The 19,969-nt window shown below is 38.6% G+C and overlaps 1 protein-coding gene across 4 annotated transcripts in view; it reads right to left on the bottom strand.

Moving 5' to 3' along the window:
• Positions 1-495: 495 nt before the first annotated feature.
• Positions 496-19,969, bottom strand: part of trim67 (tripartite motif containing 67) — a 79,531-nt gene continuing 60,057 nt past the window's right edge. For 2 of the 4 annotated variants that reach the window (XM_074685247.1, XM_074685246.1), the window contains exons 6-12: positions 18,380-18,460; positions 16,523-16,689; positions 16,067-16,205; positions 13,487-13,611; positions 13,218-13,396; positions 6,768-6,930; positions 496-4,842 (exon numbers count right to left, since the gene is read on the bottom strand). In XM_074685247.1, coding sequence (XP_074541348.1) covers positions 4,795-4,842; positions 6,768-6,930; positions 13,218-13,396; positions 13,487-13,611; positions 16,067-16,205; positions 16,523-16,689; positions 18,380-18,460 — 902 coding nt within the window. In that variant the 3' untranslated portion in view covers positions 496-4,794. The remainder of the gene's footprint in view (positions 4,843-6,767; positions 6,931-13,217; positions 13,397-13,486; positions 13,612-16,066; positions 16,206-16,522; positions 16,690-18,379; positions 18,461-19,969) is intronic. The other 2 variants (XM_074685250.1, XM_074685248.1) reach the window with 2 other exon arrangements.

The following is a 19,969-nucleotide window of genomic DNA, read 5'->3' on the forward strand; positions in this document are numbered from 1 at the left end:
CTTTCGGTCACCTTTTCAGCGTTCTAATTTGTACAGCTGCCCATTTACAATACATTTTTCCTTATCTTAAAGCTGCTACGGTGGCCAATAAGTGTCAGCTGAGTTGCAAAAATAACAACACAACAGAAGTACAACCACAACGGAAGTTAAGAGGACAGTTTTCCTAACAGACAGAAAGTTGTGATAGTGAGTTAATGATTTTTTTCTTTTATAACTTGAGCTATATGAAAAATATTGCTCTAATGCTAACATAAATAGAGAAACATAAGAAATATGAAGGATATCACAATGTGAGAGCCATACGGTACTATATTTTCAAACTTTTCTGTGTCCATTTGGATAAGAAACCTCTTATAACTTCCATTGTGGCTGTACTTCTGTTGTGTTATGGCATTTGCATTTATGTCGTAGCTTTTGCAAATTGTCTGACCCTCAAAGGCCACCGAAAGCTACAGCTTTGAGAGCAAATAAACACCTGAACGATATTAGTAATCAAAACATAGCAACTCTTCTGTTTCTGGTATTCTTTCAACCTGCTGAAGCTCTAAATGAGAAAAATGTGTAATATTTTTAAGATATCAGTGAGTGAAGCCTAGTTAGAGTAGCTGTCAAAGAACCAAAACATGTGAAGGATGTTCCAACAGAGCGGTGTGAAACCGCGAAATCAGGTGAAGTTTAAATTCTTTTCCATACAACATCTATTAGTTGCTGCAAAACCATCTTTCCCACATAACTTGAAAGCAGCACCAGGTGCAGAAAGCCAGTTCATCTTTACGTCCCAAATTGTTGCCGTTTACACCTGCAGGTTTATGATCTGGGATGTTAATGTCTTAGATTTCACATTCCACTAAACAGCTTTGATTCATAGATAAGAACATAAAAAAGGCTTGATCCTTGAACTCTTGTATTTCTTTCTCATTTAAAATCTGGAAAAAAATAATTAAACAACCGAAGTTTGAAATATAGAACCATAATTTACTACTCTAATGATATACAGTTTAAAAAAGTAAGCACAGGTTTACACTTTTTCTGATAACTCTGTTTTTGTATTGAAAATAGACCTCACGAATTCCAGTTATTTCTGTTTTATAACACATAAATCATGTAAAATGTGAATGACTGCTATTTTAGGTCCCTGATGTTATGTTTGAGATAGTTGCTGATATAATCTGACACCTTGATGGACGACAGGATTCATCCTGTGGTTGTAGTTTCCTCTCTTCACCAGCAGAGGGCGAGCTGTAGTCGCAGTTGGCTTTAACATCACTCATAGCAAAGACAGCAGTAATACAGTACACTATTTACAATACAGCTTCAGATATTTTGTAAACTTGTTCAATGCTTTATCCATGCGTAATATCACACGTCATAATCATAGCTCACGTATCAGTATTTACAGGAAATGGGTCTCCATTCACACCAAAATAAAACATCTTTGTATGGCGGGTTTGTCTGTAACTTCTCTCTCACACTCACATCACAGGAAATAGAAATAATTCAGATATTATTATAAGACTGAACAATAAATAAGATTAAATCAATCTCCTCCATTCTCTGTTGCATTGAAAGAAGTAATAAAATATACAAGGGTCATGAAAACAACATCTTATTTCCTTAGTCACAGTGGTTTGGTTGATATTTGAAGCTACTGTCCCCTGCAGGCTGCCGTATCCGCTCCCTGATGATATGCAGAAACGCAGCAGCAGCAGCAGATGTAGCTTTACCTGATGTGACTTTTCAACATCGTTTTCAGTGTGACAGATTAAAGATGCCTGAAAGCGTTGGAGAATCTACAGAGAGACTGGGAGATGAGCGCCGAATAAAATTACCATGAGACGGCCACACACTCCCCCCACCTCCCCATCTGTGTTTGATGTATTATCGGAGCTGTTGATGTGATAAAACAACAGGAGGAGCAAAAAGTTTAGGGCTGGCTCAGTTCCATTTCTTTTCAGCTTTTCTGACATTCATCCCTCAAGGTGAAAACATTTCAGAGCTCTGGAGGAGGCTGCAGGGAAGACGCCGAAAAAGGAAATGCTCCTGCAGGCGGTCGATCGACCCTGTTAACTCACTCTGATTTATTCAACAGGAAAAGGTACAAAGTGTTTGCACACAGTTTTGTACTTTAGGCAGGAAAAATTACCACAGGGTCTACATGCTTTAATGAAGTGCTGCTGGCGTTTTGAAACCTCCAACCTCTCAGACATGGAGGTGGTTGGGTCATTCTCCTTTGCAGCCAACAATTAATCTCTGAAACACAGAAGTTAATTCAGAATCCTGCTGGAGGTCCCAAAGCAATTCAGGGGAGGAGGTTTACTTATTTTCCGAATCAGGCTGTTAGTTGTCGATGTATCATGGGTTGGTTATAAGAGCAAAAACTTTTCCCTAGGAACTAAGAATTCTTAAAGGAGCAAGGACAAGGACTTAATTCAGTACCAGGATGATTGATCTCCCACAAGCGACCTTATTTGCAAAATGACTCACCTGGACTAGTTTTCTATACATCATTGACCTGATTTGCATGACCTGTTTCAGGCTGTGGGGAGGGAACCATGAGCCACATGAAGCCCCTAAGGTACTTTTTTCACCGTAGGAACTTTCCACAGGAAACTTTTGAGGAACAATGCACATTTTGGGCACAGGACCAAGAGTCTAAATTGAGTTCTAGGGTAAGTAATCTATCTCTTCAAACAGCCCTGCCACAGGGGTAGTAATACCATCTTGTTCCAGGAAGGAAGAGGAGTACTTTTAGTTCCTGGAACTTTCCCTCCTAAATACTTGAATTTTGACTGTCAGAGAAAGGCTTTTAAATATAGTTCTAGCATCATTAATCTTACCCTTGAAATGACCCTGCCTGTAGTAGTACCATTTTGCTGCTGGAAGAGTAGTCCTTTTAGTTCCTGGAACTTTCCCTCCTAAATACTTGAGTTTTGACTTATGAAGAGGGTTTTAACTATAGTTCTTGCATCATTAATCTAACCCTTGACATGGCCCTGCCTGTAGTAGTTCCAATTTTGTTCAAGGAAGAGTAGTACTTTTAGTTCCTGGAACTGTCCCTCTTATCAACTTGAGTTCTGACCGTCAGAAAAAGGGTTTTAAATATAGTTCTGGTATCATCAATCTTACCCTTGAAATGGCTCTGCCTGTAGTAGTTCCGTTTTGCTCCTGGAAGAGTAGTACTTTTAGTTCCTGGAACTTTCACTCTTAACAACTTGAGTTTTGACCATCAGAAAAAGGGTTCTAAATATAGTTCTGGTATCATTAATCTTACCCTTGAAATGGCCCTGCCTGTAGTAGTTCCGTTTTGCTCCTGGAAGAGAAGTACTTCTAGTTCCTGGAACTTTCCCTCCTAACTACTTGAATTTTGACCATCAGAACAAAGGGTTTTAGACATAGTTCTTGCGTCATTAATCTCAATTAATCTCTCTTTTAATCCTTGAAATGGTCCTGCCTGATGGGTGGTTCATTTTTTAAATATTCAGAAACTTCGGGAGGCGGGGCCTACAAGCCAAACATTTCTGATTGGTGGAGCAGCTACTGTTTAGTAACATTAAAAACAGCCCATTCTCTCCTTTTACAGAATGGTTTGTTTTTCTGAGTGGCTTTTGCTGTCGTCTTATTGTCCCCTACAGGTGTGATGGGTTATTGCATTTTTTTTTTTTCTCCATACGTCACTAGTCTCATCTTAATTGGGCTTCGTGCCTCAGTAGAAATGTAGGCAACAACAACAGGAAATCACAGAACCATTTGGTTCCTGGAACTTCTGGTTGAAAAGCACCTCCAGTTTTTTGAAGAAAACTTTCATGGACTGAAAGTTCCTGGTATGTAAAGCTGTATCCTATGACAATATGAGCTAATGTTTCTGCTTTTGGCATTCAAGATGTCGTGCTCTTTCTCTTTCCAGGCAAAAGTCTCATCTCTGTTCCTGGAGTATGAAGCTACAGCTGGTCAGCTTGGATTTGCATATAGAGTAGGAAAGACCTGAATCTATTTGACTGCAACAACTTTCACCAATCAGATGATATAATACTGTTTCTTCCAGTTTGTACTCCATGCTCTGATACCCAACAGCTAGCACCCCAGTGTCCTTAAGTGCCTCCTTTTTCTCCAGTGTTCAATAACAAACCACTTCAGTTAGACAACCATTACCAACAATCCCTCTAAAAACAACCGACCGGCACAAAAAGCATCCAATTACTGCTTCACATTGCAAGACTGTGCACTTCTCCTCCTGCAGGGTGCTCACTCATTCGCCTCTTTGCACATCTGTCACATCTGAAACTGAAATGAACCTGAGCCTCATCTCTGTGAGTAAACCTCTTAGAAAACAGCCCCAAACAGTGTTTTCTGCCACTCTGGATGGAGCTTTTCAGAGCCATAACTGGGATAAAAGCATGTAGAGAAAAGTTTAGTTTCTAAATTTTTCATGAAACAACCAGAGATGCTACAACAGCTCCGACAAAACACTCTTCAAGAATAATGATGTGAGCTGTAAGCACACCTGAGAGAGAAGCAGACTGACAATGAGACGTTTCTCCCTCATTCAGTCGACTTGTGCATCTCCAGTCACCTCTGCACTGATTTCCACCGCTTTCAGGCTCATGTAGCAAATATTAACCCAAATTTATGCTCTAACTCCAGGGCCTCACACTGAAGTTTATGTTTGACAAAGGGCACCTTGAGAAGATGGCAGAGGAGGTCTGATGAGACTGGTAAAAGGTCCATGAGGGAGCCAGATGTGTGTAACATTGTTGGTTTATATCCAGGGCACGCACAGAGGGGGGGACGGATCTTCTACTGTTTGATATTCTTTGGCACCTCCAGGCCTGTCAGTAAGGTGACCTGCACAAACACACAGAGCAAACACACACTGATGAGTGAGGACGCACTGTCACAAAATCCCACTGGCTGCAGAGAGAAGCCTGGCTGTGGGTTTAATTGAGGGAAAACAAGTGGGACAAAGTGTAACACTTCACACGTACTTGAGATGAAACATGATAGCATCAGCTGCATTAACCCAAGCTGGATGAACACTTCAATAAATGGAGCTTTTTTGATGATTTTTTTACTCCACTTTATTTATATAACAGCCACAGATATGAGATTAACAAAAGGTAACAGTGTTCAGAAACTTCCTTTACCTCTAAAGCTTTTTAAAATATTTAAATCCTGCTTTGATCCTCTTCAAACCTGTTATCACAAAGCTCAAAAATGAAAGTGATGTGACTGTGTGTTTAAACTGAAAGTTTATGAGCAGAAGTGTGAATTGAAATGACTCTTGAAGATGTTGGGGCTGGAGGAAACCTCATCTCAGTTTTCGATCTGATATGAGGTGATACGAGGACAGGAACGCCTTGTAAACAAACATCAGGATTTGGTAATTGAATCTGTAGCTGACAGGACAGCCAGCCACCAGAGTGTGACCTGCTTTATTATTTATTGAATCATCTTCTATTTGCTTTATGTTGCATCTTACCACACAAGACAGAGAAGAGCAAGACCAGAAATGTTGGGAGTAGACAGTACGGGGAGAAACGCAGCAAAAGTTCATGGCTGGTAATCAAACCAGCTTCTGTAAACTGGATTTTGGAGCACTGGTTAATCTAGTGCAAGGGTCTGCAGCCTCTGCAGCTATTTGACTCCTTGCGAGTGGTTCATTGTAGCTTAAAAAAAAACATTGAAATAAAGAATTTGTATCTTTAACAAATCTGGAATAAAACACACATTTTTTTTTAAAAAAAAGGAAAAGTGAATTAAGCAATGTAATCAATATATGTTATCAAATTCATAAATTATTCCAAAATTCGATAAACTATTTAAACATATATTTAATATCATTTTTTTTACGTCATGCAAATTTTTTAAAAGTTCAAAAGTGTTCATTTTTTGTAGACTTTACAATTATTTTTTTTTAGAATTTTGCAGATCTTTTTAAAATTTTGGCAAATTGTTTGTATGTCAATTTTTGATTTTTTTTTTTTCAAATTTAGAATGAAATAATCCATTTTTTATTTCTATTTTTTTTTCTAATTTTTGCAACTCATTCGAATGTTATAATCTTGCAAATTTATGACATTTCAAATTTTTCAAAAATTGTCAAAAATTGACATACAAAAAATGCATGGCAATTTTGGGCAATTTTTCAAATTAAAAATAAAAAAAACATTTTTTTATTCTATTTTTTTCTAATTTTTGCAACTATTTGAAATTTTAGAAATCTTGCACATTTTTGACATTACACATTTTTTAAAAAATATTTGCAAATTTTTTAAAAATGAAAAAAGACATCAGATGTAGATTTTTTTATGAAAAAAAAATTAATAAAATCATTCACTAGATTTTTACTATGTATACACTTTTTTTAAACTTCTGTGTCTTTACTGTGAAGATTAAGTACATTTTGTGGCTCCTGAATGACTTTAATCCAGGTGAGCTGAGGCAAAATGTCTCCCATGAAAGTAAAGCTTGCAGACCCCTGGTAAAGTAATTCTGGTTTTAAGCTAAAGCATTTTTTCTGTCAGAACTCTTCCAGCTGCATTTTGAAATAGTGGATTAATCAGAGGCGGTCCTGGTTAGTTTTAAGCCCTGGGCAAACACCAAGGTTATTCAAGTATCGGTTATTATTAAACAGTATTTGTTGTGCTTCAATTGTAAAAGTTTGACTCCTAATGCACAAATAAAATCTGCAAAATTAAAACAAAAGAAACAAACTCAAAAGGAATAAGAATTAAATCCAGCATCTACACCCAGACACCGAAAACACTGACCTGAACATTTCTGTTGAGGCTGACGGCCGGTACAAAGACCCCGTCCAGGCCCTCGAAGGCGGTGGGTCCGTGCTGCTGCTTGTTGATGAAAAAGGTCAGAGTGTGTTTGGTCAGATCCAGCAGGATGCCCACGGTCGAGCCCTTAGCGATGCCTCCCTCTGCCCTGCACACAAACAAACACACAAAAACAAACAAGTATTATCTTTTTCTGTTTCTGTCTTTACATTTCCAGTCTATTCACCACTTTTCTGTAGCTCTTTTCACACTCGAGGTAGCAGGACGTGTATGACCATATCCAAGCACTTTCCTTTGAATACATCCTAACTTTCCCCATGTAGTTCTGTTATTTAAATATATTAATACTTAAAAAGGCTCGTAGTGACAACACATTTTTTGCTTGACAAGCAGAGCTTAAAAAGATCCCTGAAGACAAATTGTTCTACAGGCACAGCACAGATAGACATTAATATTATTCTGGTTGTGTTTTTCTGTTTTTATCAATTTATTGATTTATTGATTAATTTTTATTTAATTTAATATTGTTTTATTTTATTTATTTTTATATAGTGTAAAGGGATAAAACACAAAAAGTTTAATGGGTAATCAGAGCAGGGAAATGTAGAAATTTCGGTTTTTCTAAGTTTAATTGTCTTAAATGTTAAAGTGAATGGTCGCCAGCACATCACAAGGCCAGCCAATCGAATTAAAGGTGTTGTGTATTAGATAATGTAAAAGTTGAGCTTATTTGAGACCAAGATTCAGAATCATGAAAACATTTCAACGTCCCTTCTTCTGATACATGATTATGTGCACATGCAAACACCTTGGCTTGCCTTGTTTAGCTCCACTTCTTGAAACGCAAGCACCAACCGAAGAATGATTTCATTCTCAAAAAAGAAATAAAAAACTTTCCTTCTCCCTTGAGAGCTAAACAGAAAAATAAAAGAAATAGGATCTGACATCTGAGCAGCTATAAGCAATTATCCAAGATATCCTTTCTCTTCCTGTAGTCTTTCAGTTCTGTCCCTGCAGCTTGTTGAATCAGTTTGAAGCTCACAAGTGGGCCCAGCTCCACTCTTGATATTATCTGTTTTTACTCCACATTTGCTGATACAGAGCCATTCTGTGCTTGAAAGATAAAGTAGAGGCTTTAAAAATTAATAATTCATGATCAGTTTTAAATGGTTTGAATAATTTGGGCTCATAAAGAAGAAAATTTTACAGCTTTTTTTTTTTACCCCCAGTGTGGAAACTCAGACTAATGTGGACACTTTAAAAGTTTTATAACCTCAATTACACCAAAGGTAGACTTGGGTCTTCAGGGGGCACGGCGTATGCCTCTGGGACGGAGCTGAGGTTGTGTTTTTGCACAGAAGCAAACGTGGAATCAGAGTATAAGAAAATCTGCATTCCTCCTGCACAACCAGACGATGCCTGAGTGAGAGGAAGCACTGAATGAAAAATTAAAGGAATCAATATGTTACGAATAACAACACGAGATGATAGACGAGGCGGCACGGTGAATACATCTGCAGTCTGGATGAACTTGAGGCTGTCAGCGATGCATTAATTTAGTCAAGTTTTGCATATTTCTGCCATTTCCTCATGTAGAAAAGAGATTTTACACTCAGATTAATGTTTAATGAGTGTTTGATAGTTTGGCTGTGGCACTCAGAGAGATGCCGTGGAGATGTTTTGATGTCTTCTTCTGCTGCTCTCTGATGTGTTTGTTAGTCAGTATTGTATGAAACCCCCGAGGTCCCACTGCCACTGCTCTGTGTGTGTTTGAATGTGTGTATGTGTGTGTGTGTGTGCGAGAGAGAGGAGGAAAGATTTCCTGCAGAAAACATAACGCTGAATGGGAACACAGAGAGCGCAGCAGGAGGGCCCTATCCAGCTGTTTTTGTTGACACACGAGTGCGAAAAGTAAACACAGACCAAAGATGAGCGCTTGTTTTTCATGTGGAAAACAAGTTCAGCATTTTGAAATGGTTAATTTTTTGGTTACTAAATAATGTCTTGATGGTATTTTAATCAGTGAAGCCAACTTTTAGGTTGCCAAATCATGAAAAATCCCTCCCCTGAAGTACAGATCTTAACTGGAGAAGTAGACGATTATTCAGTGAAGTAAGTTTTAATTGATGAGGGATTTAAAATGAACTCCCATCACAGTTTCACTTTTCTCAAGCAGCCATCAGGTCTGCAGACAGAAATCTTACCATGGTAGAGATAGAAAAAAGGGATTTTAGTGCGATATCCTGCACAACAAATCGTAGCAATTGCAAGAATCTTAACTGTCGGAAACAAAGTGATGGTCAACTTAAAGAGGGGGTACAGTGGTTAGGTTTTCACTGACTCTCTGGTACCCCATGAGTCAGTTAATCCATAACACCACCCTATTAAAATAATGCCCAAAGTCACTTTTTGAAAAAAAATGAGTTTTTGGCCTAAATCGTCTCTTAATAATGCTGCCCATCTCTGGGAAAATCACTTAAATCTCTGGCTCATGCTCTTTAACCCCCTATAGGGCAATGGCCTACGTCAAGAGGGTGACTGAGGCCATTTTATTTCTAGCCTAAGTCAACATTTTTGGATTATTTAGAATAAAATGTATGACTTGGGCAATTTAACAAGCTTTCATGATGGCGGCAAGAAGAAACCGAAACTTCAGTAAACACGGTTCTTGAATTAGTTTCTACTGGTGAGTGATTAGGTTCACTATCATAAAGACTAGGGTATAATGTTGTGTGGTAATTTAGTCTAAATTTCACAAGTTATAGTTTAACTACAAATTTAGCTACTCCTAGCTAGCTACCTATTCCTGGCTAGCTCACTTATTTCTGTAACCAAACATAAATGAGCACAAGGCAATAACACCCCTCAAAGTTTTAAATTAAAGAAATGTTTTTGCTTTTTGGAAGGAGATGTATGAGTTTGTCGACTTAGCATATGATTGACCTGACATTGGTTGAGTTTAGGTTGGAGTTGTTTATGTTTTGAGTTTGCTTTATGAAATTAAAGGACAGTTAATGGTCAGGGTTCAAAAGATTGTCAAAACTGGATGTTGGAAATGGGTTAAGTTTGTTAAAAAACTGCCTCCTGACCAGTTTGATTGACTTCACATTTGTTTAATTTAACTCAGGGTAATATCAGGTTTTTCATAGTTTGCATTATGGAAAGAAAGGGCAGTTTAAGCCAGGTTTAAAGTTGCCAAAGTCACTTTAGTCTTTAATGTTACATGATTTCACACAATGTTCTCTGCATGTCAACAGTCATCCACTATGAAGACCTTTTTTTGATTGAAATGATTAATACATATCAAATGCTCTGTATTTGGTAAAGTTTTGTATGTTTTCTCAAAAACTTGAAAAGATGACTTCGGCTATTGTTTTAATAGAGTGACAATATTTTAGAGTTAAGAAAGCCCTTATTTCAGCATCTACCTGAAACTCTTTATTTTAGCTGCTGTCTCTTTAAGGCTCCCTGCTCCACAAACCCCTTCCTTCTAATTGGCCAGCACTGTGGAGGCCTGTTGGGGGCAGACCCAAGGGGCAAAGCTTGGTGTTTGAGGCCCATCCCTCACATGTCATGAAGCATTTCGGAGATCCTATGAGATGTCCCAATAATTTTAACAAGATTCATAAAAATTTCATTGAGCTTTTGTGATACTTTTGGTCAATATACAGACAAATTCATAGATTTCTATGACATATGAATCTGTAAAGGGCTGAAAATCTGCACACATTTAGTCTAAACATCCAGCATTGTTATTTTATGTTCATATTTAACACATGGAACAGCATCATACCCTCTCTTTAAGATGTTTTTGTGAAATAGTGGACTGTGAAACAAACACCACAGATTGTTTTTTACCTTTTATGCTTTCAACTGGAAGACAGGGGTAAAGTAAAAATCCTTAAAGACAGTGTCAGTAATATACAATGCAAAGGGCCAGCAAAAGGTGAAAGCGCTAGTTGCTGCACTTGGCTGTGAATGTTTACAAGGGAAATAAAACCAAAGAAGGGAGCTTTTTGATGTTTGTTTTCAATGTTTGTTCTGTGTTTTCGGAGATTACCACAACAGTCTGTTAAGTCTATAAAGACTTTAAGCTCTTCTTTGACTAAAAGCACCAGAAAAGCTCAAGAAAAAACAATCTGAATCTTTTTATTCTCTTCTAAAAGACTTTGCTGTTTCAGTCAGCTCAGGTTTTATGAATCAAAACTTATATTCTGCAGTAAAGCATTGCTTGTGTTTGGGGTCAAGGCCCAGAAACTTCATCACTCATTGAAAATAACTTCCACATGCAGAAACTGTGCAGTAGAGATAAATCTGGGAACTCCTCTCAGTCAGAGTGTGCAGGTGGATGCTGGGAATACTATGGGGCTGAAAATTTGAGCACAGCAGCACTGGTGTGTGAAGCAGAGACTGGAAATCTTGCAGGTGATATAGACCACCTAATTAGGAGGAAACTTGTCAGGTGATTGTGGGAATGATGCATGGCAGATGTGAAAGTGGTGCAGCTCCAGTTTCTTGCCTGAACGGGTTGCAGACACCGCTCCATTTCTCTGGCGTATAATAACTGGTGGAACATTAGACGATGGCTTATTGATGGTGTTGGTGAGAGCAGGAGGAGACAGCAGTATAAACTTATATACAGCCTCCAGCTTTCATCTTATAATGTATCAAGTATGACAATGTTAATTGAATCACGTTCTTAACTATGAGTACATTGATTCGATCAAGTGCACAAACAAAACCAAAGTATATCTGGTAATGTCTCACTAAACTACGAAGCTAAAGCTCTGCACATTTTTTGCTATCATATTTGTTGCTAGGCGCCGCCCTGTTGGTTGTGGCTGCCTGTTGCAGCAACTCTGTCTTCTTTGTCCATTTTTGTAACTTTTTCATTTCTTTTTTTAGTCATCTTTGTATTTGGAGTGGATCATTACTTTGTATGGCTCATTTGTTGGTCATAGACACCAAACTGGTTTTGTCTTCAGTGATATTTCACTGTTTTTGCTCCTGTGTTTGTCTGGAGATCCTACATGTAACCATGGCCGCATTGTTTACATGTGAACTCAGCTGTTAGCTGCCTGTAGCATGTCAATGCTAACTGGTGCAAGGCCAGATGTTTCCCACAAGATCAGGAGAAGGAGGTGAGGACGACGTGCTGGTTTTGAGGTGTGAGCTAAGAAGTGACGACATGGACCTGTCCTTCCATCCATCGTTATTGGGAGCGTAAGATCTATCTCCAATAGAATGAAAAAGCTAGCCATGCTAACCCAGCAACAGAGGGAATACCAGAGGGCAAAGTAGCATCATGCTATTCACAGACATGGCTGACGGAGCTAACACCAGACACCAACGCCACATTGGAAGAGCTTCACCTGCTGTGAGCAGACAGGATCCAGGAGACAGAGACTGAACAGACTGCTGAAGAAGCTCAGGCCTGGACCCTGTGGAGGTGGAGGCTGGCTGAACTGGTGAATGATGGACAAGCTGTCAGCATCTATCTTGTTATGGACCTTTTTGCACTTTCTATACACTTTCTTCTGTTTGTTTTCTCATATTGCTGCTGTGACTCCTGAATTGCCCCTCAGGGATAAATGAAATGTTTTCTATTCTATCCTATTTGGGATAAAAATGTAATTTTAGCCGAAAATAGTTGTAATTAAAACAATCCTGACCTTGCCATAAAACATCCCAACATATTTTCCCCATATTGCCCCCTAATGGAGTAGGTTTTCCTTGGTCAGAAGCAGAGTTTGCTGGTGTTTACCCAGCACATAAAACTTCAGAAAACTGTCCACTTATCTAGTATCAAGAGACACCTGAGGGACAGGTGAGGTTTGATTTCAAATGTCTGTGATAATGGCACAAGGATGTTTGACTGCACTTAAGCCCTGTTTCCACCAAGCAGTCCAGCTTGGATCAGGTTGTATCCTGATAGCCAACCATGCCCCATCTTGGTAGGCGGCATGTAGGCCAAATGCTGCGTCAGTTTTATAACAGAGGGACGCCATTTCAGTGCAACACATTGTACTCCGCCAATAAATTCAACGAACAATGGGAGACATTCAGAAATTCGTCTTCTTTGAGGTTTCTATGTGGCTCTTCACTACAAAGCGCAATCAAGCTTTGATTAAGAGAAGACTGTGTGCCACAAGAAGAAAAACAGCCATCGTCGCACAAGTCGTTCAACCAATCAAAGGGCTGCATTGTTGTAGCTCCACCTTCTGTGGTCAGATCAGTATGACACCCCAACACAAGGGTTCCAAAAAGTGGGACAGCTTGTCTCTGTTATTTGGGGATCTGTCCAAGGATTAGTCAGTGAAAAACCCACAAAATGCACGCTGCACTGAGATGAACTGAACTGCTGAAATCTTTAAGTTAAAGCCACTATGAGAGTTTATGTATCATGATTTAGAAACTTCACGACTGTGCTCCTACCTGTTGGTGTGCGAGTTGTTGTGCATGAACCAGGAGCGGTTGTTGTCCACATACATGGCCCACGCTTTGTCATCTTTCCCCAGCATCATGTCTTTCATGGTGTTGATCCTGGCCACGCCAAACGCGGGGTCTGGATGGTTATCATAGCGATCAATGCAGACCTCCCAGTAGTGAATGCCCTGAAAATAGACAAAAATCAATCTGAGTTAAAAGGCTGAAAACTTGTGACATGACTTGGGAAAGAAATCAATGAATGGGTGCACGCTTACTTTGGAAAAAGCAGCAGTCCCCAGCACCACGCGGTCGTCGTAGCTGTTACAGCTAACGGTGAGGTTTTCATTGGACAGAACGATGTCACGGTGAGCTGTGGAGGGGTCAAAGGTGAACCAGGCCACTGCAGGGAAGAGAAACACTCAGTCAGCTAATTTTAAAGCAACTTCAACCACCTGTCAAAGCTAGAATATGCGCTCACTTTGAATCTTTTAAACTGGAGTTAGTCCTCACAAAGATAGAAATACAAGCGCATACACATGCATGCATCTGAAACACATTTATTACCCAGGCCTGAGGACAGACATGCTCCATCTCTGAGTAACAACCTCATCATCGCACCGCTGAATGAGCTCTGACACATCCACTATTTACACACACAATTACACCCCAAATTCAGAAAACTGTGCCTCCAATCGGCGTTTTTGTTTTTCTGCCTTTGTTTGTTTTTTCACATGTCATGCCAACAGGAGTCATCCCGTAATTTCCCTCCCCTATGTGACTGAGTGAAGCAGAGCTGGAGGATGAGAATGAGGGAGAGAATAGAGGGAGAGTATGCAGAAAGACAAATGAGAAAGAAAAAAGCAGAGAGGGCAGGAAGGGATGAAGAGTTATCAGTTAGAAAACAGACTAATGCTCATTGTTACTGCAGCTCTGTGTGAGTGTGTTAGTGTGTGTTAGTGTGTTAGTGTGTTAGTGTGGAAACTCTTCCCAATTCCAATTCTAATCCCACTGCAAATTTAGCCATTGTCCCTCTCCCCCGTTTTCCTCCCTCTTCTCTGGCCACACTCTTTTCTGTGTCTACATCCTCATTTTGGTCTTCTAAGCCTTCCTTTAGCTTCTCCCTTTTCTCCTTTTCTTTATGTTTCCTTTCTTCTTAGCCTTATGCAATTTCTTCCCTTCCTTTTCTTGATTTCTTGCTCTTTCCTGTCCTTAATTCCTGTTTTCTTTTGTACTTTCTATTCTACCTTTTTTCCATCTGTTCTTTAAACAATGCCTCACATTTCTTCCTCTGTTCCCTTGTTTCCTTTCTTCATTCCATTTACATTTAATCTTGCCTTGTCTTTGTGTACTCTCATTTGTATTTCCTATTTTTACCCATCCTTTTTCAGCTAATGGCAAACAACATTTTGAACATGTTTTTAACCAAAAACACATTTTATATTCATGGACAATTTTTTATCCACTATTCAAAATTGTTTTTGTTTTTTTTGTGAAAGAAAAATAGAAAAAAAAAATCTTTTAAGAAGTATGAAATAAGAAAGTTCCGAATCAACAATTTCACAGGTCATTTACATCGAAATGAAATTCAAACTCTCCTGATTTAAAGGGGCTGTGAGGAGTTTTCTCGAAAAAGTCTCTCTTGTAGATGCATAATTGTAATCCACAATTTAAAATGAGATCATCAGCACCAATATACGTTCCCTAAATGCTATTTCTTAGCTTCCTGATCAGGTCAAGCAAGACCGGATTGATTTATGGCACACTGAGGTCTATGACAACACCACGCCAGCTGATGAAGTTTAGAAGTGAAAGGGGGGTCTGTGTTTTTCTCTGCTGAAAACAATTTCTGCGATTAATTTTGTAGTGATGATGTACACTGGAGCCCCATGTCTGACAGAAAAAGGACAGAAGAGCAGAAGAAAGATAAAAAGGAGAGTGATAGAGCGTGAGCTAAAGGCTAAAACACGAGCCAAACTGTTTGTGATCATGTTGATTTTGTTCAAACTTGAGAGTCTATCAGTAAAGTGAAGAGTGAGGTTACGTTAGCTCTGCTTGGTAGATAACTGGCAGGATGTAATGAGGATTAACTAAGATTAATTATTACAGGCAGGGTGTTAGCGCTGCCAGTAGCACTACATATAGCTGGCTACTAAACTATGGTACAAACTTACAATGTTTGCTTGTGACACACCTTGTAATAAGTCACATCTTCATGACAGTGTGTGTGAGACTCTGGGCCAAAAGATGGCGCTGCTGTCCAATTCAAACAAATGCCCTTTATAGCACGTTTGATAAGGTAAATCAAGAGATTCATCAAGTTTACAAGTAAATATGCAAAGTTAGTTTGCTTAGCATGGCTACCATTAGCAGAGGTAGCACCACAAAGTTCTCCTTACAAATTAACATCCACATGGTTTTGCTAGTTACGTGTTGCCCTGACTGAATGGTCATCGAAAACTTTTAAGAGACACAGCCCCAAAGATAACTTTCGTCTACATCAAAAACTGCATAACCATGCCTTGCATGCCATCCATCGTCTGTGCTTATTTACATCAGGGTAATACAGAATCATAGAATTATAGCTATTATCTTGCGCTAAAGTCTAGGGTAGTGGCACCACAGGGTAGAAACAACATATGGCCAACATTTAGGGCCTACAATAATGACACAAACAATTCTGAACAAATTAATCATACAAGTAGCTCTGGTGCTAACTAGCTAAGTAATGTTTAGTTGTTATTTGAGTGAATTTGCTCATTCCTAGAAACAAATCCTTGGCAGAAAGTGATATTTTTCTCTTCTCGCTGTCTTGAGGAGCTGAAAGTAAAACACACATGGACACACACACTTCATACCATCAGAGGTCTTGAGCACCACAGTCTTGCTGTATGGTCCCACACCCACAGCATTGTAAGCTTTCACCCTGGCATTGTAGGAGCTGTTGAAATGAAGGCCATCCACTGTGCACACCGTCTCCTTCCCCACATACACTTCCTGAGGGCACACACACACATACACACACATTATAGTAGCATCATTGTAAATGCAGATTGAGAGCAAACACATGTATATTTGCTGCTTAAACACTCGAAGACGCATGCATCTACTTGAGCATTAGGGACCGAGGGATGAGGGCTGTGCTTGTGCACTTGAGATGGATGTTTACTGATGACACACACACTCACACACTCACACACAACCATCTGGCTTTAGTCTGGGTTCAGAAGCATGTGGAGCATTAATAATAAAATAAAAAAGAGATAGCGTTGTGCATTTGTGATCAGATTATTGTGTTATTGGGATGCACCAACCCTGTACTGTCCTCCGTTCCCATCATCCAGCTCCAGGATGTAGCCTTCGATGGCATTGGTAGGCGGCACAGTTACCCTCCAGGCCAGTGTGGCACTGTTGTTCCTCGTGCAGCACTTCTCCAGCTGTAGCAGAGGAGCAGCAGGCACCAAGGGTCCAGCCTCGACTGCTGAGTGAGGAAAAAAAAAGGGTAAAGCGATGGATAAGAAGTAAACGTCAGGGGGGATGGTGGATGAGAGGAGGTGAAAGGGTGGTTGAGTGAGGAGAAAGAGGAGAACAAACAGGGTGATGTCGTCAGCTGGCTGGCTGCCTTTGAACCAACGGAGGGGAGAAAGAGAGGAGCTTTGATGCGGATCTGGTGGAGAATAAAAGAAAGGCCTTAAAGGTGAATGAGCTCCAGGTTCATTTAGAGGGCAACAGCTGGAGGCTTTAAGTAGGCCATGTGAGGACATTTTACCCCTATGGAGGCAGCGGAGCAAAGGGTTAGACCGATATCAGCTCTGAAGATGAGCAGATAATTACTTCACCACCAGTTTGGAGTATTTAATTCCCTGAGGCATTACCTTCTTGCCTATTGAATAAAGAATCTGAATTAATGAAAAGATTAAAGCAGAGCTGGATTATTTGGCTTTTTCAATAAAAATTGGAACATATCAGTCTAACCCTTTGGTGGTAAATTTAACAAACCGCACTCCAAATATCACATAAATAAACATAAAAACAAAAGAACAAGGGTGAATGAGCACTGGACACACAAGTAAAATTCTGAAGGCGATTTTCTCCGCTGATTAGTGATTTCTCTTGATCATAATAAAAGGTAGTGAGGAGACAGAGGAGAGGCAGCAGTCAGGACAAAGGGAACAACCTAGTAGGGTTCATTAAATTAATTTCATGACAAATACAATTTCGGAAAACTAAATTGTGATTTTTTTTTTTATGCTTTTTTGTGTATTTTGGTGCCCCCTGTGAAATATATATCTTGTATTGCACCATAATGCAAAGTGATGTTTCCTACTATGATGTATATGATGTATTAGAATGTATTTTAAGAATTTTTTATCAGCAATAACAATGCCACTACATATATATATATATATATATATATATATATATATATATATATATATATATATATATATATATATATATATATATATATATATATATATATATATATATATATATATATATATATATAAGAAAAAGAGAGAAATAAGTAATTTTTTTTATTATTATTATCAAAAATAAGAAATACGAAGAAAAAAAAAAAAAAAAAAGAGAAGCAAGGTGTCCCTTTTTGTCCACAGGGGGCGCCAACATATAGGCAAACCTAAAGTTACACACAGGAGCTTTAATTGCTTATTCGGCGACTGAGTCATGGTACAGTTTTTACATTTTTGTTGAGGAAGTCTTGTTAGAAACAACTCCCTTATCATATTTTTTTCAATTCAGTTGAATTTACATTAATGCATCTGTGAAAACAGATTTGTCAATTAAACAATACGTTCCATTTTTGGAACAAACACCAAATTGCTGTAGATTTGTATGTGGAGCAGAGAAGTACTTCACATTTCTGAATATTTTTTAATAAATAAATAAATGAATAGAAAAATAAACTTCCTGTCTTCAACTGACAGCAAAACTATTCATTAAATTTGCTGTTCACAGAAAGTGACCTGAAGAAACAGTCATCATGCAGAGGAGGGAGACCAGAGAGATGCTATGGGACAGAAAGACCAGTGAGTTTCCAACCAGAATGGCTGTGAGGACTTCCAGGGCTGAGTGGGGAGGAAGGACTGACAAATTCAACTCAGGGAGGGTAACATAGGTGTACTGTGTGAAATAAGTCGCTGAAATACCTCCTGGGCTCTCTGCCTCCATGTCAGCCTCATCACTGCCTGCTGCCTGCATTTGTTTCAATAACGGAATCTCCTGTACATCTGGAAATATGATGTTGGTTTGTAAGGTTTCAATACAAGAGGATGTGGACAGAAGGTGGCTTCAAAGCAGGTGGAACTGACAGTGAGAGCAGCAGACAAACTGAGGCTGATGGTATCAAAAGTCAGAAGATTGTGATTTATCAATACAATGGAAAACAGCAGCAAAAGTCCGGAGTGGTGTTTAAAAGCAACACATGACAGCCTTTGAGTCTTTAGTCAAGTAAAGCTGTTTAAAGTTTCATGAATGCATGATATCCTCAGCATATAAACATGTAAAAAATCTGCAACGTGAAGAGATAATTAGGGCCTGTGTCCACTTGAAGCTGTTTTCATTCTGACAGTGTTTGTTTTCATCATAAAAACAATGAAGTTTCTCCTTTTTTCAGCATTTTCCAGGTTTATTGTTTTCAGTGCTCCAAGTGCCAAAACTTCCTCTGTAGCTGTTCTTTTTAACAACAATAGCAGAGGAGAAACCAATCAGGCTTCTTCTGGTAAAGACACTGTTTCCAGGTCTTGAGTGGCTACAAACACCAAGGCACCATTACGACTATTGTTGTTGTTGTCTTTAAATGGATGCAAATATTTAATTTCCAGAACAATATAAAATCTAGCTAATAGCCATGAGAGACAAGTGTTATAACTTTGCAACAATAAGCCCTGATGAGAAGTGCTCTGTAATTGAGGTCAGGGGGACACTGCCAGTGCAGAAAATGCAGTTAGTGGAAACAGGCCCTGAAAGGTACAAACATGAAAGATTTCTAAATAAGAACAGGAACATTGTTTTTTTTTTAGAGGTTTTCAAGCTTGTGCTGCAACAGAATTGCATGCTGTTGTTTTTTAACTAATTTCTTTTTACGTTAAAATTAATTTATCATTTCAATATGATTCTTTTATCAGACTGCCACCATCCTCGTTGTTTTGCAATGCACATTCAACTTTAATGCTTGAATAAAATGAGGTCTGCCATACATTTGAGGTCTATCTGCAGTCACACCATGTTCAATTTTTTCATACTGAATTCTATATGACTAAAAATATGATCGGGGTTGTGTGTTAAGTAAATTTACAAAACAACTGTTTGGTTTTGAAAAATTACAAAGGCAATACAAGTTAAGTTGATTTGCACATGTTCCTACAATAATTATTGTTTAATCTTTACTGAATCTGTTCTGGATCTTAATGAAAAAAGTGCAAAATTTCTTTTTTTTTTTTTTTTTTTTTTTTTTTTTTTTAGTTCTTATTACTTTTATGGGTTTATTTCTGCATTTTTGCACCTTGTTTTTCCTTGATGCTGCAGTAACATCAAAATATCTGCCTGTGGGTTAATACAAAATATTCCATTCTATGAAAAAACAAAATGCTTGGAATCTTGTGGGTTTTTTTTCCATTGCTGTAGAGTGGTTTCAGCTGTTACACAAAATATTGAAGAGGTTTTATCATTTCTACTGAAGACAGATGTCTCTCTTTTTTTTTTTTTTTTTTTTTTTTTTTTTACCAAAACTTGTTACG

The sequence above is a fragment of the Halichoeres trimaculatus genome, unplaced genomic scaffold (assembly GCF_033239565.1).
Source record: "Halichoeres trimaculatus isolate MK-OKI-2021-1 unplaced genomic scaffold, fHalTri1.1 fHalTri1_scaffold_13, whole genome shotgun sequence".
Classification (NCBI taxonomy): Eukaryota; Metazoa; Chordata; class Actinopteri; order Labriformes; family Labridae; genus Halichoeres; species Halichoeres trimaculatus.